Source organism: Taeniopygia guttata, chromosome 1A (assembly GCF_048771995.1).
Source record: "Taeniopygia guttata chromosome 1A, bTaeGut7.mat, whole genome shotgun sequence".
In the NCBI taxonomy this organism is placed as follows: domain Eukaryota; kingdom Metazoa; phylum Chordata; class Aves; order Passeriformes; family Estrildidae; genus Taeniopygia; species Taeniopygia guttata.
Window position 1 is genome coordinate 16,863,491 of NC_133025.1, and position 21,443 is coordinate 16,884,933.

Consider the following 21,443-nt stretch of genomic DNA (forward strand, 5'->3'; position numbering starts at 1 on the left):
GTTCAGTACCTCAAATTTGAAGAAATTCAAACTTACAGCCCAAATATTTGACTCCTTCCAAAGGAAGCAGAATTTGCTGTCTGACGAGCTGGGAAGAAATTCTGACTTCACTGAAGTCAGTGACAAACAGATATGTGCTTTGGCACCTAGAAATGACATAAGTTCTGTGTATAAACAGAAAAAATGTTGTTCTATGTATAAACAGAAAAAAATGTTGTTCTATGTGATAGTTATCCAGCCTTTCTTTAATTTGATTCTGCTACAAATTTCCTAAGTGAAGTGATAAAAGAACCAAAACAAAGCAAAAACCAATTTCCCAGGCTTTGAAGCAGTTTTATGTAAGTAGTTATTTAAATTACAGTTATTACTGCAATCTGATCAGCTAATTAATATTCTAAAAATTGCTGCCAAACGGCCATCAAGAGCACCATTTTACTTTAAAGTTGCCTGTTAGGGAAGTGGTACTTCTCATGTGTTTCAATTCACGTTTTCCATTATTGGAGGAGTAAAGAGGGAGGTCAGCAGAACTGCCACCTTGGGCTTTCATGGAGTAGATTATAGGCCTTTCAGTCTGACTTTGGTGCCAGGGAAGTTCGTGGATCAGATCTTCTTGAGTGTCATCCTGTGGCACATGCACAGAGGATCAGGCCCAGCCAGCGTGGGTTTATGAAAGGCATTGATCTGCTGTCCCATCTTCATCTGATGACAAGGCTACCCACTCAGTGAATGAGGGAAAGGCTGCTGATGTTGTCTACCTGCACTTTAGTAAAGCCTTTGACTCTGTTTTCCACAACATTCTCCTGGAAAAATTGGCTGCTTTGAAAGGTGCACCCTTCACTGGATAAAAAAAATACTGTGTGGCTGAGCCCAGAGAGTTGTGGTGAATAGAATTAAATCTGGCTAGCAGGCAGTCACTAGTGGTGTTCCCCAGGGCTCAGGACTGGGGCCAGTTCTGCTTAGTATCCTAATCAATGATCCAGACAAGGGCATTGAGCGCACCCTCAGTCAGTTCACAAATGTCACCAAGTTCGATGGAAGTGTTTATCTGCTGGAAGGTAGAAGGACTCCACAGAGGACCCTAGACAGGCTGGATTGGTGGGTTGAGGTCAAGTATAGGAGGTTCTACAAGGTGAAGTGGTGAGTCCTGCACTTGGGTCACAACAGCCCCGTGCAGTGCAACAGGGCTGGGGAAGAGTGGATGTAAAAGAACCCAGCAGAAAAGGACCTGAGAATTCTGATCAACAGTAGCTGAACATGAGCCAGCTATACCCAGGCAGCTAGAAAAGCCAGTGGAATCCTTGTTTGTATCCACAATAGTATGGTCAGCAGGACTGGGTAGTGATTTTCCCCCTATACTCGGCACTGGTGAGGCCACATCTCAAATCCTGTGTTCAGTTTTGGGCCTCTCACTTACAAGAAGGACATTGAAGTACCGGAGTATGTCCAAAGAAGGGCAACAAAGCTGGGAAAAGGTCTGGAGCAGAAGGGTTTTGAGGAGTGGCTGAGGGAGCTGAGGTTGTTTAGCCTGGAGAAAAGGAGGACCAGAGACACCTTATTGCTCTGAAAGGAGGTTGGAGTCAGAAGGGGGTCAGTCTGTTTTCCCAAGTGACAGAATGAGTGATATTACCCTCAAATTGCACTGGTGAGGTTTATATTGCATATTAGTCAAAATTTCTTCACTAAAAGGGTTGTCAATCTTTGTAAAAGGCTACACAGGGAAGTGATTGAATCACTGTTCCTTGAACGTATTTAAAATATTTATGGTGGTCCTTGTGGACATGGTTTAGTGTTGGACTTGGCAGTGCTGGGGTGGACTTGATGGTCTTAAAAGTATTTTTTAACCTAACTGATTCTATGATTTTATTCTATGGATTGAACTATTACTATAAATAGTAAACTAGTCCTTTTTATTTTTTTAGGAGTCCCTCTTTTCTCTTATTTGATCTGTCTGATTTTCTGGGGAGTGATTAATTTACCTGTAATGAGGAACGAAAGGGAAAATACAGGAGGTGGGAGGGTAGGTGTGCATTCTCTTCCTCTTCTCTGGATTCATCATGCTCTCTCCTATCTTCTCTCTCCTTTTTAACTGTTATTCCTATTACCTATCTTACTTATTTTTCATGGCTTCATTAATAAGTGATGTTTATACTTCCCTGGCTAACATATTCATATATATTTTTCCCCCTAACATATATTTTTCCCCCCTTTCATTTCATTTTCTCCTGACATTGTCCAAAGTTGTAAATTCACTTCCTGTTCTCTGATCTGTTCCTCTTCCTGCCATCACTTTACTTCAAGCCTGCTCTATGCCCTTCCTCAGCATTTTTAAAGTGCATCATTTTCTCACCTCTTCGCATCTTCTTTTAAAGTGTTAATACCATATTCATGCAGCAGGGGTGTTCAAGGTGGAGACAGGGGTAGCAAGGAAGGAAGGAGGTTTTTATCTCCATAAAATGACAAAGCAGACGGTTGTCTGTGGATGTATGTGATTGTACCTGCACTCTCTCTTCTTCCTGGGACCAATATGGTGGAGAAGCACACTATGAAAACACTGAACATACAGTCCATCAGCAGTTTACGCTGTTGCTTTTAGATGTGGGCCATTCTGGCATTATAAAGGAAAGATGGAGCTATGTCAAGTTAATTCTTAACACACAGTAGTTTACTTTCAGACCTAATAAACTATAAATTGTTTGCTTTGTGACTTGCAACCTAAAAAGTATTACTACCTTAAAAGTTATGTTCTTTTCTAATGGGAAGAAAAATAGGGGGCATTACAGGAAGGTCAAGAAAGAGTTTAAAGAGGAAAGAGGGCAATTAATAGAACCAAAACATTATTTCTCTTGCTGAAAGTATATTTAAGAAGGGGAATATATCACAATAATCAATGAGGTTTTTTGCCTTCAGCCTGTCTGAGGCCATGTGGTTTGGAGATCTGATCACTAGTCCGAAAAGGAAAGGCTGTTTGCAAGATTTCCGGGGTGTTTTTTCCTGGAAAAGGTGAGAGGACAAAAGCAGAAATCTATGACATACACTTTATGCCTTGTAAGGAAAGTATTCATCTGTCTATCTGCCTCTCTCTCTCTCTCTCTCCCTTTCTTTCTTTCTACATGCATATATATATATAGAGATCCATATGTTTCAAGCTGTCACTAAATTGATTTGGAGGCAGATTTTTTCCATGTACTACTTAGTACTGATTGGGTTAAAAATGCAATATTCAATATATGGTTTAAACCAACTGAAATGGATTTTATTTGTTTTGCTCTTTCACATTCACTGTTCAGTATTTTATGGAGTTTTGCATGGTATTTCCATCAGTAATAACAGTTCTGACTACTTGGAGACAGAACAATGCCAAAGCAGAAGACAGTGTTGAAAATGCAAATAGCATTTTGTAACAATCATGCTTGCTTAATGCATCCCACAACATTTTGGTGTATGCAGAATCTGTGGAATCTTCAAACCATTTCTAAGCACATATTTTTGGTGAGCATGAGTAGCTGGCTCTTTGTTGTATAAATAAGTCATTATTTTCTCATTTGTGTTTGTGCTGTCTTCCAGTACATTTGTTTTCTTTAATAGTGTGAACTTTGCTTCTCTTTACAAATGCTTCTTCCATTCAATTTTCTTTGCAACAGGTTCATTGGGCAGTACTTTCCCCATTTTTATTATATTTTGTGGGTTTTTTTTTGTTTGTTTTTTTTTTTTTTTTTTCCTGGAGTGTAGCTAAAACAATCTTCTGATTAAATTGACTATTAATAACCATTATTTACATTAATTTGCACTTGTAATAGCATCGCTAGAGGGCAGTATTGATTAAATTAGGCACACTCTAGTGCTCTTTGGAAACTTAACTGCGGAAAAGCCTCCAGTACAAACATCTTTGCATTTTTAATACATGGTCATGGCTTTCAAGTCCATTTTTCATTACATCTTGAACACAAAAGTAATCTTAATCACCATGTATATTTGACATTGTTGTTTGTAACTTTAATGTGTGTAAAAGAACACATTAAGGAATTCTGTGATTTTTATGAGAAGGAATGTGCATGAAGCTTAGTGGAAATTAGATGGCATTGATGTTATTGTAAACTATAATTTATTAGAAATAATTATTAAAGCATAACATTATTATAATAAAATATATGCTTTTTCATATGTTTTTCTCAAGGAAAATGCTGTGCAAAATAAATATCTTCTAATTCATTAACTGTCTCCTTGAAAAACCTCAGTACAGTGTATTTTATGATAATGGACAGCAAAGACAAGCAGAATTGTAAATTAAAACACTGACTCATTTGTTCTTATTGATTTACAGGTCTCCTGACAAATGCAGCAACACAGAATCCTCGTAGGAGTGGTTTAGGCTCTCTGTGAGCTACTTAACTTAGTCAAGTTTCACTGCTGTTGATCATCATCTGTTATATGTCATCAACTCAACTGTCTGTTTCTCTGTATCTCATGAATGACAGCATAATTCCTCTGCATTATGACCTAAAGTTTGTTCTACCATTCTAAGGATCACTGGACTAAGGAATATAGAAAAAGAGATATGCTTGGGCATTAGCAATACAAAAAAGTTCATGGTTAACATTTCATCTGCGTTATACACCACTGCTGGACTTGCTGTTACCTACATGTTTCAATCCGAAGAGTCTGCTACAATGAAGAGTATCATCCCAATCAGCCTTAGAGAAGACTGTTTTGCCTATGGGAGGACACTGAGGTGCAAAAGAGAAACTCTTCTTGTGCCCTAAACTGTCTGAATTGCTTTTATTTTCTTATACTTTCAGTATTTACAATAGACCAAAGAGCAAAATCTATTTTAAAGTGGACACAATCTTACTCTTAAGAGAGTTATGTCATTAAATAGAAGGTCTCCACAAAGACATGATTCCAGCTTTCACAAAGCTGAAATGTTGTCCAGCAGAAGTCTTTATGGAAAGCTGAAGTAAAAACTAACTCAGAGACCTGCTCTTGAAATGCCATGTTCAAGAGAACATAATGGAGCACTGAGAGAAAATGACCTATGTTTGAAAAACTTGGACAAAAAGAACACAAACTGTCTACACAGCACCTTTATTCCTCTGTACTTAGATTGACTTTCTCGTACTAAAATCATTTTCCGTTTTAACCAGTTAAACATGCCTCTTCTACAGTTCCATTTTTGATAGTTAAAGTTGGATAATACAGTATTTGCAAAGAGCATGTTTGGTCATCTGTGGCCTATGTCTCATCTGATACACCATTTAGCACCAGAAAGCAAATTAAAGAGAAAACAAAAGTAACACTTGTTTGAAAGAGATCATTAAATGTATTTTGAAAAGCCTAAAGTTATATATTTAACAGTTTTTATATGTTGTATATTTGTAGAAAATCCTATTTAACAATTAACGTGATAACTCTGACAGTCATGAAAAGTGGTTCAGAGTTAAGTTGTGTTTTATTACTTCAGTTGTCTCTGAAGTGACTGGTGTCGTTTGCTTTCTTCCATTGGGACATTCTGGATGTAAAGCATGACCAGAGAGGACTGTGTAGAAAAAGCAAAGAATAATGTTGTTTATATTACATAAATGCATTCAAACATTGCACTGTTGGAAGGCATTTTTTATTTTTATTTTATTTTTATTTTTTTGTCTTTATGTACTGATAAAAACAGAGTGTAAAATATTTTACTCATTGCTCTTCATAGCAAGGTTTTCCTCCCTCCCTTCCTTCCTTCCTTCTTCCCTCCATTCCTGCCTCTCTTCCTTCTCTTCCCTACATTTATGTAAGGGTCAATTTGAAGCCTGTTCCTTGATCCCATTTTCAGTGTTTTACCTCATCGTTAGAAAGCCCACTTTTTCAGCATTATTGGTTAGTGGAAATTTAGCAAAGACAGCATAGACAAGGGAGAAATTATGATAAAACAGAAACAAAACCTTGTTCCTTTTACTGTACCTTTTGGCATATAAGTTTAGTACATATTGGTATGATACAATCAACAAGGGAGCTTAATTTCTTCCTGGCAAATGTATTACGGTTTCAAGTATACTACCTAATACTCCAATTAACTTTTAGTGTTATGCTAGTTCTATTCTACTAAAGAAAAAGATATAGAGATTATTCAAGTGACCATAGATGAAAGGTACAAAAATGAAAAGTTGATTAAAGAATTTTTTTAAAGCCTACTCAAACACTGAGGCTTATCTAATGCACAGGTTGCAGGAAAATATGAACTATGGATCATTTTGTCTTCAAGCAAAATAAATATATACAAAAATCTTATTTAACCACAGGATTTTGACCAGTATCAAAGTAGCAATTAAAGCCCAGCCACTTGTAAAGTGTTATGGACTGACTGCACTATAAATGACCAATGTCAGGTTTAAAATGTCATGCAATAAATGATGGTAAATAGATTTACTGTACATGTAGACCTCAAGAGCCAGATCACTCACTCTACCAACTCTCTGTTTTGATTTATTTTAAAGGGAGCTTCGTAGCCTTATTTAGTAAACACAGAAAAAATGAAAGATGTTGCATCCTTTATGTTGCTTTACAGTATTCAGTTTTGTGTTGGTTCAGCTAAATTATGAAAAATAAAGAAAATCCTTTTATAAGTGAGACTTGTTCCCTGAGCATGACATCACCAAAGGAATTTCACCAGATGATAAGAAAGGTAGGAACACAGAGAGGAAGATGGTATTGGAAATTGAGGACATGAGCTGTGTTTTGAAGTTTTACCCTTCCATTTTCATGTCTTGGGTACGTTCATTTTGGTGTGTTCAGTTACAGATCATATTATGGTCCTTTATTTTCAGGAAAATGGATCCTCTAAGAGCAAGAGAATCTAAGAATGGACATCTGAAATATTTACATATAAAATCATACAATCCAATCAGTTCTGAATATGCAACCTTATGTCTTTGTTTTCTAATTACGTTAAATACTCAAAAAAGGGTAGATGTACATGGTTATAAGGTCTACTCTGGATAAGAACTATCAAAGAAAAAAGATTCTGATTACTCTTCAGTGGTGCATTCTAGTTTCTGAGTCTCTTGTGTACAACAGACAATTCAAGGCACTTAAATTGTGTTTTGTGGTTTTCCGTCCTCCCCCAGAATGTATAGTTTTAAACAAACAAAATATACTGGCTGCCTTTGTCACTGTGAATTACTACTCTAAGAGCAGTGGTGAAATGTTTCTCTCTCAGGAACAATATGTTTTCAGAATATTGTGAACTTTAATTTTACAAAACTAAGTTACATAAAAAAAAATTGTTTGTTTCTGAAAGTATTTTATGTGCCTCTTCCAAAGCAGAATTTGAAACACAGAGGGTAATGTCTTATTTGAATGCTATTAAATATCCGTCATTTCTTATTTTGCACACAAGTAACTTTTTCAAAACATGCTTGAAAAGGAACAGAATAATACATTAAAACACATAATAGACTAATAAAAACAACCTCCAGTAATGCAGTAAACCTTCAAAAATTTTTTGAAAAAAGCTTCTATGTAGGTTTCTGTTAGCCTGGGCAAGGACACATTTAAATATTGCTTTTAATATCTGGGATATCAAATGGAGCAAATATTAGTACACTATAGCAATCAATGTGACACATCATGCACCAATTTTATAATTATGCTTTTAGCCTTTTCTTTCTTTTTTTTTTTTTTTTTTTTTTTTTTTGCCAATTCATTTCTTCTTAGCAGCAGCTCAGGTTTTATGTGGTATTCTCAATCATTCACTTGTTTACTGAAATTGTACCCATGTGCTGTTGCATAAATCTTTAACCCAGGCAGTTACTATCTCATATAGCCTGCTCATCACAATCCTGATTACTAATTAGAGTTTCGAGAAGAAAATAAAGAATTCAACACTGTCTGAAAAGCCTCTATAGCTGTGAAGAACAGATGAACTAGAAGGTGGTAAATGATTGGATGACAGAAAAATCATAGCACTGAATGCCTGGGGAGCTGAACTAGTGGAAATAAAAAATGAACAAGCCAGCAGTGGATGTAGCACAAGAAGCCAAAAAAACCCCAAAAAAGCAAAAAAAATGAAACAAACAACAAACAAACAAAAAACCAACCAACAAAAAACAACAACAAAAACCAAACAAAAATAAACGACACAAAAAAACCTCAAACCGAAACCAAAATTGAAATATTTATTATACTTAATCAGGGGAGAAAACCACACCCAGATCCATCTCTTTCATCACATAAACTTACATATATGCAGTACCTTTTTCAATTAAAAAAATACATAAGAAGACATTTCCTTTTAAAAATCTTTGTATGATGTATACTAAGAATCACATATACATGAATAACAGACAAAGACAGGAATGGCTTGACTATTTTTTTCTGACATCACAGAATTGATCCTACATTGAAGTAATGAATCTCTCACATTGGGCTTAAGCAAATAAAGATGGACAGAAATCACAATATCCTACTTCAGCTTTCAGACTGGGGCTTGAATAGAGAAAGGAGGTCAAGAAAGAAACTGAAGGAAAAAACAACCAAGACCAGAAAAAAGTAAAATTTTTCATTTCAGAGTATGTAGTGTTTAATAAATGCTTTTTAGTATTCAATACATGGTAGGGGAGTCAAAAGGAGTATTGTTTGAAACAGGGAAATATGAAAAGAAACATTATTTTAACTCCAAAGATGAGAATGTTACTGATAATGGTTGTCTTCTTTTGAGATATAAATTCCATTAAACTTAGAGAACCATGGGTAATATATAAAAGGTAATTCTGACACTGATTAAAAATAAACTCAAAAGTGGGAACTAAACTAAAAAGTGGAAATAGCAATAAGCCAGAATAGATAGTGACTAATACTGAGCAATTCTGTGGGAGGATCAACACAAGTTCCTGTACTCCTTCTGACTATGAATGAAATATGAATACTGAGGTTGCACAGTTTGTTAGTATCAGTAAATTACACAGATTAGTGAAGATATGGGAGGCATATGAAGACATGCAGAGACAAAATGGAACACTAAATATTAGCAGAAAATGGAAAACTGAAAATCGGGAGTGTTACTTTATCATTTCTTACACCATCAAAGTAATTGTGGCTTCAACTATGTCAAATTTTTGGAAATATGTGAAAAAGGACTTCTGCTCTTGAAATAGTTCCTAATGTTGGTTTCAAGCTACTCAGTGCCTAGGTCAAGTCACTGGTTTCATATGGTAATCCTATGTTTGTTAGACCTTTTCAGAGCTCCAGCAAGCCATTAGAGGACCCTTACAATATGTACCTGTAATCACAAAATACAACATGCTTGTGGCACTGATATCCTCCACATCTGGCTTGGACAGACCATGCCCACAATTTTCTAAATTTGATGTTGCCAATATTAGGCAAGTGAAAGTGACACTATAATACTATATTGTGCTGCAGTGATGCTAAAAGGCCTGTGCAAATGAGCTAAGTTGATTAACATATAATCAAACCAAATTTTTCTAAAAGTATTAATAAATAGAATGCAAAGAACAGCTACAATAAAAAACACAAACACATAAGGATTGTTAATGTAAACAAACAAACAAACAAAACCTACACAAAAATCTAGAATGAAAAAGGACTATTTATGCAAAGATCTTTGTTTAGGAGTAAAAACTCCAAAGGTATTTATGTTAGTATAGAGTCTGACATAACAGAAGGAACAATGTTAGCATATACAGAGAGCAGTTTACATTATTTAAGGAGCTTGAGCACTACCTCAAAACCATTCTATAAAGCACTGTGAGCAAGTGTGTGTCTTCCTTCACTGCACTGGAAGAAGCTGATGTATACATTTCTATGTTCCCAAGAAATGGGACAGGTGGTTTAGCATGGGTTCTCACACAGGCACAACAATAGATGTCAACCACCTCAGGCAGAGGCTATAATGACAGGAAAGGTTGACATCAGCTGTCAACCAGTTTGTTTTTTTTTTTTTCCTGAATTGTGAAGGTGCTACAAAAAGTGGGTAGTAGAAGCCTGATGTGTTTGTTAATGTGTTTGTACATTAACAGCCTGGCTGTTAATGTACAAACACATTGCACAAAACAGCTCACAGACCCCCAGTGTCAGTAAAGAGGGCCTTCCCAGCATGACTAAAGCAAGTGCAAGTGCAAGGGTCATATATTTCTTCCTGTATATGCAGAGAGTCTCCACCTGGATAGATGAAAATTAATGTGGCTTCTTCTGTCTACACTCTCCATTCACTCCTACAAAGGTGTATTTAAGCAGACCCCAGAGCAGAAATTCAACATGGACCGCAACTTTAAAATATATAAGCCTAAATGATGTGCTATTAGAAAACAAACGTATATGGGTGCTTGAAGATAATTATGTTTAATTTACACAACTTAAAAAAGAAAATTTTGCTTTTTCAGAAGTCTTTTATCATTCTTTTACTGTCTTGTCAACAAAGTCTAGATATATGCACAGTAAAACTTGTTGACTTTCTACTTACTCATAAAGATGGCTTAGTCTAAAATCAAGCTTGCAAAACAACTATTTGCATACAACAGTATTTTTCTGTGCTCCAAACCAGTTCTTCATGAAGAACAAACATGAACCAGAAGTAAAAATATTGCTATTTGTTCCATTTTTAAGATAATGCCTAAGCTTATATTCATAATTGAGAAGTTTCCCAAGTTTAAACATTTAATCACTCAATGAAATAATTCAGAGGTCTGTGTCTAATGATGCCATTTCGTGACACCTGTCATAATTATAGCTAACCTTGTCTGTTATTTTTCCAAACAAATATAAAAGCTATAAAGTGACTTCATCAGATAATCAATGCTCAAAAGAAATATTGCCATCTACAAGGAGGAATATCTTTCTGAGCCTTCTAATGTTATTAATGAGAGAGGTATGTGTTTGAGGACAGACCTGCTTTCACTGTACCTTAAAAAACATCCTTGCAACAATGCACACCTCTTATAGGGGTATGAGGAATGTATTCATTTCTTAGACAGTGAGCTGACTGCAGGGAATATTGCTTCACAGTGATCTATTGCTCAGCTGTAGCAAGGTTCCAAGGCAATACTCTATTGCTATTTTCATTTTACTGAAAGGTTTCCCCTACTAGAGTGCATTGACCAATATTTCAGTCCTGCCATGAACTAAACCAGCATTACTGCTGCACTGAAGTAATTAATTCAAAATATTAAAAAAATAAAATAAACATACATTTATTTATTAAGGAGTCCAGCAGAGAACTCTTACAGTGACAGATGACATTAGCCTATAAGCCTTTATAACTTACACGGTAATAAAATAGGGTTACATTTTTGAATTAAATTGATAACATGACCAAATCGATTTCATTAGTGTATCTGTCATATTTGCTGTTAATGATGGCTAACAGTGGAATAGAAACTGACAACAATCCCTGAAAAACTGTGCAGATCAAAATTATATTATACTGGCATTCATGAATTTTAATAACCTTTTTTATCATGAATTTTGAACTCCCTTTTTAAATGTGAACCTCACAAGAAAGAAGAGAATCAAACTTTCTACACCTGTCTCAGCTCCTATTATTTCTATTGTTACAAGTTAATAGGCTCAAGAATAGAAGACATTTCCACTAACTAAAACAAAACAAAACAAAAAAAAGGCCTTGCTTTAGAGTATCTTGTGAGTGGTTATAGAGGAATGGATACTTCTTTTCTGCTAAAGGGTTCACATCAGAGTAATTTCTACTGAATGACTAGAGAGTTTTAGGACACCCAAATTGCTGTTTAGAAGATTGTTTGTGGAAGATGCTATTCGTATTAATAGACATTTTTACTCTAGTGTGCAACTCCCTTTAATGATAATGGAAGTTCTGTAAAAATCTACAGGACAATATAAGTACTGCCAGGAAACATCATAACTCTCTAATTCCATTAGCAGGGCTTGAATAAGTGTGAGTTAAAAGTGTTCAGGTATTGAAATGCTATACCTTGCAGCACCATTTGAGAATATCAAAATGCTCTTACGTAATGAAACACCTTGATCCCTCTGCTACCTGAAAATGTGGTAAGATATTAAATATGTGTCAAATTAACTGAAAGACCAAATACTCCTTCCTATTTCAAGGCCCTGAATACAACATCTTTCTTGGGTTAAAATTGTATGAAAATAGATAATTAAAAGGAAAACAAAACTATGGGATAATCTTGGCATAGGTAAAGGATAACTTTATCTTTACCATTTTATTAATAATTTTATCTTAAATATATGAATGTATGTGTATATATTGTATATATATAGTGAAAGACACTGTCTGGTTTGAGCTTACTGTCTTTCTCGTTCTTATAGATGTTACACTCAGGAGCTATGACATCAACATTGGTAAAAAAAATTAGACATATAGTCTGTAGATTTTACGTGGTAGAGGGAGAGATACTTAGTCTTCCATATGTGAGGGTTCTTCTGGCCTTTTGGAGATGCTGATATTTACAAGACAAACTTTGTCTTCACATCTTCTATGGTACTGTTAACAAAAGTTGGGTACTTTCAGTGAAATTCTTCCTGTACTGCACATATGTATGCACTATACATATATTCATAGGCTACAGATTCTTCACAGAATCTATCTACATGTTGACAATGAACTCAAAAATACTGCTGCTCCTGATATTCAAGGTAACTTTATTTGGGTTTTATACATTTGGTGGATTAACCTTGGCCTGCAGCCAGATACCTACACAGCCTTGCTTTCACTCCTGCTCCTCACCAGGACAGTGGGAGAAAATTAGACAGGCACTGGGAATTAACCTATGAATTAATCTTTAAAGAAAAACAGACTGAACTTGAGAGAATTAGTCCAAGGCATTGGCAGTAAAATAGGTGTGGATAGTAAGAAAAAAAGACAATATTTAAACATCACCTTTTCTCTCCTTTTTTTCCAAAAGTTCAACTTGACTACTTCATTCCAAATTCCTCCTTCTCCTCCTGTCCTCAGGGAGGATGTGGGGTGGCAGAATAGTGATGAGTCCATAACAGCCTCTTTGCTGCACTTACCTCCTGGGACTTTTCCTTGCTTCTGCACTGATACTTCCAAGGGGCTGCAGTCCTCAAGGGAAAACCAGCTGTGTGGGGATCTGCTACATGCCACAGTTCCTTCAGACCATATCCACTGTAGTGGTTTAGCAATGGTAGTCGCTAATTAATTTATCCCACTAAAAAGCAAACCACTAGCTTCTCCCCTTCTCCCAACCCCTCTGGTGAGAGAGAAAAAAAGAGAGATCCCGAGCTGTGATAAGAACCATTTACAAGAAAACAAATGGGAACAGAATCAGTATTAATAAAAGTATACAAAATGAGGGTGGTTTACATGCAAAAGATGTTCACTGACCAGTCCAGCACCGATAGACCCCTGAGACAATGAATGAAATGGCAGCAGACCCCTGGCAGGTCATCTTTTTCTTCACAAGTACCAGTCACACTCCCCTCCTTGGATGTGAGAATCCCTTACTATTGCTCCCCAGCAGTGGAGTGAGCGGTGTAGAATAACAACCTTCATACATCCACACGGGTTCAGCATCCTCCCCAACACAGCTACTGTGGAAAAATTCACCATCCTGGCCCAAACCAGGATATCCACCTACACCATCCATGTGTCATCTCCCACAGGCTGCAGTGTGGATATCTGCTCCAGCAGTACCTCTCCAAGGGCTGCAGGGAAATACCTGCTCCACCATGGTCTCCTCCACAGCTTGCGGGCGAATCTTACCTCTGGCACCTACAGCACTTCCCCTCCTCCCTCCTTATTGATCCCTGTGTCTGCAGGGCTGTTTCTCACAGTGATTTACCTCACTTTTCACTGCTTGGCAGTGTTTTGACCTTTGTTAAATCTGTTTTTCCAGTGGTGTTTCTATCTTGGCCAAGCTGGGTGGAGCTGGCTTAGGGCAGCCCTGATCTTCCTCACTGAGGTCCCTGGCAGCTGCTTTTCTTTTTTCCTTGTAATTTTTTGTGGTTTTTTTACACTAACATGTTTCTTAATTAATTGCAAGGGATTGAGTCCCTAATCCAGCACATTTTAATAGCAACTGTCTTTAAAAACAAAATAACCTAAACCAAACAAACAAATCCCCCAAAACAACCCAAAAAACCCAAGCCAAAATTCCACTGATCCTCAAAGCCACTTAAGTAACTTAAAAAAAAATATTTTTCAAACTACAGACATAAATGTAAAAAAAGTAAAGTACTGTTTCTTAACAAAGATGATGAGGCTTGAAGGAAATCGGGAAATAAGTAAATTAGTGAAGCCAATAGAGCCTGAAAAGACACCCTTCTTGACAGTCTCCTGCACAACTGAGAAAGATTCCCTTTTCCCAAGTCTCTTTCATTTCCTGTCACTGGGGATAACTGCATTTTCAGTGGATTAAAGAAGGAAAAGCAAATGCCTTTGACATTGTATTTATGGCTGTCTCCTTTATGCAGCCAGCTCCAGATATCTGAGGTTTTAGAATTACTCTGACAGTACATTGCAGGCAATGGAGAACCATAGTGCACTTACTAATACACAACTGCAATCCATGACTTCCCACTGGCTTGTGTTTACTGAAGATGAGCCACTCCATTGAGACTGCTCCATTCAGACCATCTCATTGAGTTTATTTTAAGATTCAGCACTGCTGCCCATTGCTGTATCCATATGTTGAGAAGACACTAGCAACAGGTAATCCATAAGTGAAATGGCTGGATTAACCTCTTTCAATCTTCATCTCCTCCTCTCCTCCAAAATCCTTCATAAAACTTAGGTTTGGTGGTGCTTTGGGAGGAAGGAGCAGAGAAGCAGATTGCATGGCATGTGGAATGGAGTGCAATTAATAGTATTTTAAATGAAAGAGGGACTGCATTTTTTTTTTTTTTTGACTAGATGGCTTTGAATAGGAACCTTTGTGACTCATGGCACGCTGAGTTTTTTGATCTGCCCTATCATGGGGCAGTGTAACCCACTTTAAAAAAAATAAATATCCAGTTTTGATCCTCTAGTAGAAAATACTTGGAAGGTCTGGCATCAGCATATTCATGCAATTCTCTTCAAAGAGAATATACATATTATTATATCTTTAAAAGCAGCTGACTTATTCACTAAAATATATGTATTTTGGCAGAATAGTGGAACTTGGCATGGACTGGTGGAGATTGTCAACTAAAGCAGGTTTCTCAGGACCTTGATCAATCAGGTTTGAGTGCTTTGAACCATGGAGAGTCCACAACCTCTCTCAGCAATTTATTCCACTGTTTGATGATCCTACCAGTAAAAAGTAATACCAAAAGAAATTGTTGTTTTAAAATGGAGTTTTATGTTTTTCAATTTGCCTCTTGTCCTGTTTGCCACCACTGGGAAGAGTATACTTCATTGCTGCTCTACAGCACTACCTAACAGAGTGGGAAATGCAAATCAATAGCTTTATTTACATGCCCTATATTTAATGTCAGATGTATACTTTCAGGTATTTGTTTTTAACATCATTGAAGTCATGACAGATTTGAGTTTAACAGAGCATAACAATGTGAAGTGAACCAATATAGACTTGTCCCTGTGTGAAATTCTTGTCTCTCTGCACCAAACTTTTGAATCCAGGCTGTCTTAATAACAGATAACTAGGATCACCTGTGTGCCAGGAAGTAGCATAGAACCCTATGCAGTGTAATCACAGTTTTATAATACATATCTCTTGCTAATAAGCCTGTTCAGAATTCAAAGCATGCAGGAGAATTATCCAGACTGCTCAGCTGCTCAGGGCTGCTGCTGCTCTGGCAAAATATAGGAGCCTGTGATCAGGCTGTTGATGTGGTCTGCTGTAGGAGAGACCTTGTTTTACAGTCAGAGAGCAGTCCCTGTGTGACAACAGATCTAAGCTGAAAAACTCTGCTGGACTCACCTCAGCTTTCTGAAGGATAATTTTGTGAGGTACCACTGTGTGTGTAAAATGGATGTTTGCTTGTTTGCGTGGTATTGGCTTGACAGATGCTGATTCAGTGACAGCCATGGCATAACAGAAGGACAAAAATCCTGACCATATTGGTGTCCTGGTTAGTTTTCATTGTCTATTCCCTCAATATGCATTCAAAAGTGCATTCTATTTTTTTTTAATGTTAATTTTTAAGAAAATTTTCAATGTCACGAAAAGCATGTTTCTAATGCATAAAATTGCCAAGCACTGAGTTTGACTTATAGCTCAAAATATACATAGATACAGTTCAGGCCGTCATTTCATACATACTGTCACAAGATACAATAGCATTATTTACAATCTAAATCTAATTAAAGGGTATGCAGGAATGAGAAAGGAATCAATAGCTAATATGTTGGTTTTTTTCCATCTGCTTTCCTCATCAGTGCTAACATGTCAGAGAAAATGCCGATAATTTGATCTCATGCATGTGTCCTGTTGATTTTCCACTGATACACACAAGGTCAGTTGAGATACAGGATGCTCTAAATTCACCATTTAATTCCCTAATTAGTTGGTGGTCATGAGACATCATATTCAAAAATATGGCAGAAAATATAAATATAAATATATTTCCAATATTAACTATGGAATATCTTTAAATAAAAATATATCTTTGATTTCAAGCACAGAAACATCACCTGAATATCTGGAAAAATGTTGGACAGTTTATATATTAAATATTTGTTGGATTTATTTACATTAATGATATCTGAAAGCTGCCATTTTAAAAATAAATTTCTATTAATGTAGTTTCACAATTAATCTAGGCAAACTCCGGTGAAAATCTTCCTGTAGTACAGCAGGGAATTTATTGAAGAGACAGGAACGTAATCTTTATTGTTCAACAAACTTGCAGTTGACAGTCTTGAGAGTGGTAATTAAACTTTCTTTCATGCCAATGTGTGCTTTAGTTAGACTGAGCTCTTATCCCAACCGGGCAGAGGCTTGTATGATTGTTTCATGCTAAAACGCTATTAAGGATGGCTTGTGGTCATACAGAAACAAGTGATATTACCTGCTGTAAAGTTATTTCCTCCACTTGCATTTCCTCCTATTCCTTCAGTCTGAATGGCATCCTGCTTCTAGACAGTCAATGGTTCTATTCTCTCGTTGTTAAAGTCTTCACTTTTTTCAGCCAACAGGGCAAATATTTATTGAATGAGATGCAATATTTATTGAGAATTAAAAATGTCCCTGGAGGGCAAAAGGTTTGCAAAGAAATGGAAGAATATATGGAAACCAACCAAATGTAGAAGCCATCTGACTGTGCCTAAAATGTTTAAGCTTTCAGATGAATTGTTCTGAAACGGGCTGGGATTTCATTCTTCAGTTTAGACTTCCCTCTAATCATTAAATCAAGAATGAAATGGTTGTCATAGTGAAGTTCTACACTGAACACAGGAGTAGCACTAAAAATGGTCTGCCAAACTTTCTGTGATAAACAATCCATGAAAGGCAGAAGAACACAAATAAGGTGAAGATCAATATAAAAACATAGGAGTATACGAAAAATTAATCAATCTGTTTTCGCAGTAAGGGTACCATCTACCCATGAGGTTGTAATGGGTATGAAATAATAAAATGCACCATTTGACTTTATTTTCTTGTAACCCTGGCCTTCAACAAAAATCTTATAACAACTTATTTGCAAACCCATTTTATCCTCCATGGAGTGTTTTTACAATAATTTCAGGTGACTGCATGTTTTGTCTTTAATATTTTCTACTCTTATACTGAAATCAAATCTATAGTCTTAGAAAAGGAAGTATGTACCCACCTTATGTTTTCTTTCCCAAATATCTATAGGACATACTGACTAAATGAATACTTTACATCCTTGGTGGAATTTTTATTAAAAAAATAGTAGATATTGACATTTTTAAAAATTTTTTTCCTGTTATACCTCAATTTCTGAAAATAAATAAAAATCACTCAAATAATATTACTCCAAAATAAATTGTGCTTAATTAAACCTTTTATGAGTGTAGCCTTAAGTATTGTAATTGAATTAAGCTTTGAAATTTAAATACATGGAAAAAAAATTAAACATTCACACTATTAATATAATGTGAGTGTTGATGTATGTGAGGTCAGTGATATAAAATGTGAAGAAACAAGTAAAAAAAAGAACCATATTATATAGCAATCATATAAAAAACTACAAGCTAATGGGCAGAGAAATGTCTAGTGGGAAATTACTGACAGGTAAAGTTTGTCTTACCTAAATTTATATGCCTAAAAGTTAAACATCTTGAGTAGGAATTTTTTTTTACCTTGGCTTTAACTGCCTCAAGCACAGGCAACTTTTTTCAGACCTTCCCATATAGTTTGTGGAGAACTTATAAGTACTGTTAACAGTGTTCTGAGAGCAATTTACCTTATCCTAAGGGAGACACAAACATTCAGCTCTCTGAACAGCTTATAAATCATGAGCGTAATGTCAGTTGACTTAAGAGAGCCTAAAAACCAACGTATGTAGCTGCTTTCATTCTATATTACTAAAACAAGGCCACTATTTCCCCATACTATAAGCTGTTTATAACCCTTTTACAGCAAATAAAGCAACACCAGAAGATATGTATTCTAGTGTAGGATATGTGCCAATGGTCAGAGAACTGAATCTCTTTGTAGAGAGTATGCAGGAAGCATAAGTGTGTAACTGAAATCAGATATCTTGTTTGCATTATTTGTACTTCTGCATTTCAACATTGGTAGGTGAAATAAAACAGGACAATTCTCTTCTCTGTTAGAGTGTCTCAATTTCCATAAGTATTCACTTTGCTTTATAAAGTAAAACCTTATGATTCTGTGTTTGACTTTCCTGACTAGTCACCTTTAAATTGTTAAATGGATGATATAAAAGCTTTTAAATATAGAAAGTAATCCATGACTGTTAATTCCTACAGTGTTTGGGTTTTTTAAAGCATTGTAAGATGAAGTGTACTTTTATACTCATGAAATGAGGGTATATTCACGAGGCATTGGAGAAGATAGATTATATACAATACCAATTTTATCCATCAAGCAGTTCCATTAGAGGAGAAAAAAGGATAGTATTCTGAGACCTTCTGTGGGTCTCAGATTCAGTCAAAGAAAGAAACTGAGAATTTCTAGCCAGGCAGAAATTCTCAGTTTCTTTCTTTGACTGAATCTGAGACCCACATACTTTCACTGATGTCAGAGGGGCTGTGCCTGACTGGTTTGTTTAGCTTTAGGCCCATAAAACTGGGCTTTAGGATTTTTATTTCCTGTTTTTAGTTTAATTATTCTAGTATAAGTGTTTTCCATAGAATTCTGAAGGTGAAGGATGGATTTCTGAGCAGCATGCACACATGCATGCAGACACACACATGCAAACTCCAAGCCCAGTCTTGTGAAAATCTCTTCTTTTGCTCTTGTAAATTACTTGCATGAGAATTGTAGTGGGAAAATAACTTAGAGTGTGAGGATACCACAGAACCAGTGCACTCAGAAGTATGAAGTGTCTTTTTTTTGTCCTCAAAATTTTACTTTTCCAGTGCTGTAATAGAAATAGAACATGCATAGGGGCCCAGATCCTAAAAATATTTACATATGTTATAGGACTCTAGAAGCAATGCTGATGTCAACAGAAATGTTTTCAAAACTCAGCAATTGCTAACACCAAACCTAGATAAGAATTCAACAGTTGATCATGAAAAAGACAAACATCTAGTCTGACAAAAATCATCTTTTGTCTTCCCACTCTTTATTTCCTGCCAGCTGTGGAGCCATAATGTATCTAGCCAACAGGAAGGATGTTTTTTTTATTTTGTGTCACTGAGTCAAATGAGGTAAACTTGAAATATGTTGGACACATCAGTGGACTTCACCATAAGAATCTTCCATAAGTTCTTATTCCTTTTAAAGGCAGTGTAAAAAATCTCACAGACAGCTAGAGATGTTATCCTTTCACTCTCATGGTCTGTGGCTTACATGGGAATTCTTTGTGAAAATGTGTTGTATAATCAAATGTATAATCTATGATTCAAACAGAAACATATAAAAAATACCCTCTCTCCACAAGTATTAAATAGAAATTTAAATCAGAGGCTTCTGAATCAAATAATTTCTGTGCTTCTCTCTTTGAAGACTGAAATAAATGAGCATGAGGTCAAAAGATTCACTTAGGTGAAGCTAAGGTGGTGATTTGAGAATAATGTATTGTGAAAAGAGTAAACAGTCAAACAGCGTTAATTATAACACTGTTAAAAGCTGAAATGCCTAAATTTAAATAATTTAGAAGTTATGTGATAGATATTAAACACCTCTGAAAAGGAAAAATGCTGTAGGCAAGAGTTCCTAATAAGTCTAGTTTAGTTAATTATTGCCTGAAGCATTTCTGAACTAATTATTTACCTCCAAAGTGGGTTCCGTGTTTTCAGCATTGAAGTGCCAGATATTGATTTTCTTTAATTGTCAGGGTATAGTACTAGACAAACCACACAAAGCTGAAGGTTAAGCCATTTATAGAAAGTGATAGCCACGTCCTCCAGTGTCACACAGTGCGTCAGTGTGAAAGGGAGACCAAGGCCCTGAAACTCGGCACTTTCAGGGAAAAGGATTATTTGTCTCTGTCATCTGCCCTTTATGGTTCATTTAACATTTTAGATAGCCTGTGTAAATTAAGTGGGTTTGTAGCTGCCCAACTTCCAAGTCAAAGAGAGTGTTCTGTTCAATGGGGGAACTGGAGTATTTTATCCTTCTAGTTAACAAGATGTACATGGCTCAACAAATAATGGACATTGAATTATTTGTTAACCTGTGTTAGCATAGACGGCTTAAAAATTAGTTCAAGATGCTTTCTCATTTTCTACACACTTTTTCCCTCACCCTGGTTTTAGTGAATGAATATGCATGTTTCACAAAGGTTATTAATTTGAATTTCTCAGTAGGGTCTGGGTGCTTAGAGAATTTTTGACTGTCTGGATAGATGTAGTTTTTTGTAATTTGGGATGTTTGTAGTGTTACAAGTCCCAACATACTTGAAATCATCATCACCTTTGTAGCTCATCAAACCACATGCATGGACAAACATTTGCCAATTGGCTAGAGCTATTCCAGCCCACTGCAACATAAAAAGAATATAAAACATAACAAATGCAACACAGTCTCTTAATTCATACCAACAGTGCCAGCTCTGCTCATTTGAATTTATAAATAGAAAGAAAACCTTTTTCTTCTTTTACATTCTTTGTAATTTGTTGCATTTTTCTTTGGTTCTTCTGTTTCCTCTTTGCAATTTTTATCTTCCATGGTGATTATCTTGTGCTTAATCTTTTCTCATTCATGCTCTTAATGTTTTATGATTAGACATCTATTAACTTCTATGTCTTACTATTTTTGCCACTTTGCCCGTCTCTTACTCAAGCTCAAGGACACCTGCAGGAATAAAGTGGCACACCTTATCGGGGAGCAAGGGCTGTCCCTGTAGTGAACAGTATGAGACAAACCACCAGAAGATGACTT

The 21,443-nt window shown here is 36.0% G+C and overlaps 1 protein-coding gene across 21 annotated transcripts in view; it reads left to right on the top strand.

The window, feature by feature from the left end:
• TAFA5 (TAFA chemokine like family member 5) overlaps positions 1–21,443 on the top strand; it is a 673,456-nt gene that overhangs the window by 392,096 nt on the left and 259,917 nt on the right. For 10 of the 21 annotated variants that reach the window (XM_072920321.1, XM_072920345.1, XM_072920355.1 and 7 more), the window contains 2 exons: positions 2,908–3,000; positions 4,322–6,609. The exons of 4 other annotated variants lie outside the window; for them this stretch is intronic. In XM_072920321.1, the coding sequence (XP_072776422.1) occupies positions 2,908–2,939 (32 nt within the window). In that variant the 3' untranslated portion in view covers positions 2,940–3,000; positions 4,322–6,609. Of the gene's footprint in view, positions 1–1,919; positions 2,018–2,907; positions 3,001–4,321; positions 6,610–21,443 lie in introns of those variants that run through there. 7 more of the 21 variants (XM_072920353.1, XM_072920382.1, XM_072920441.1 and 4 more) reach the window with 3 other exon arrangements.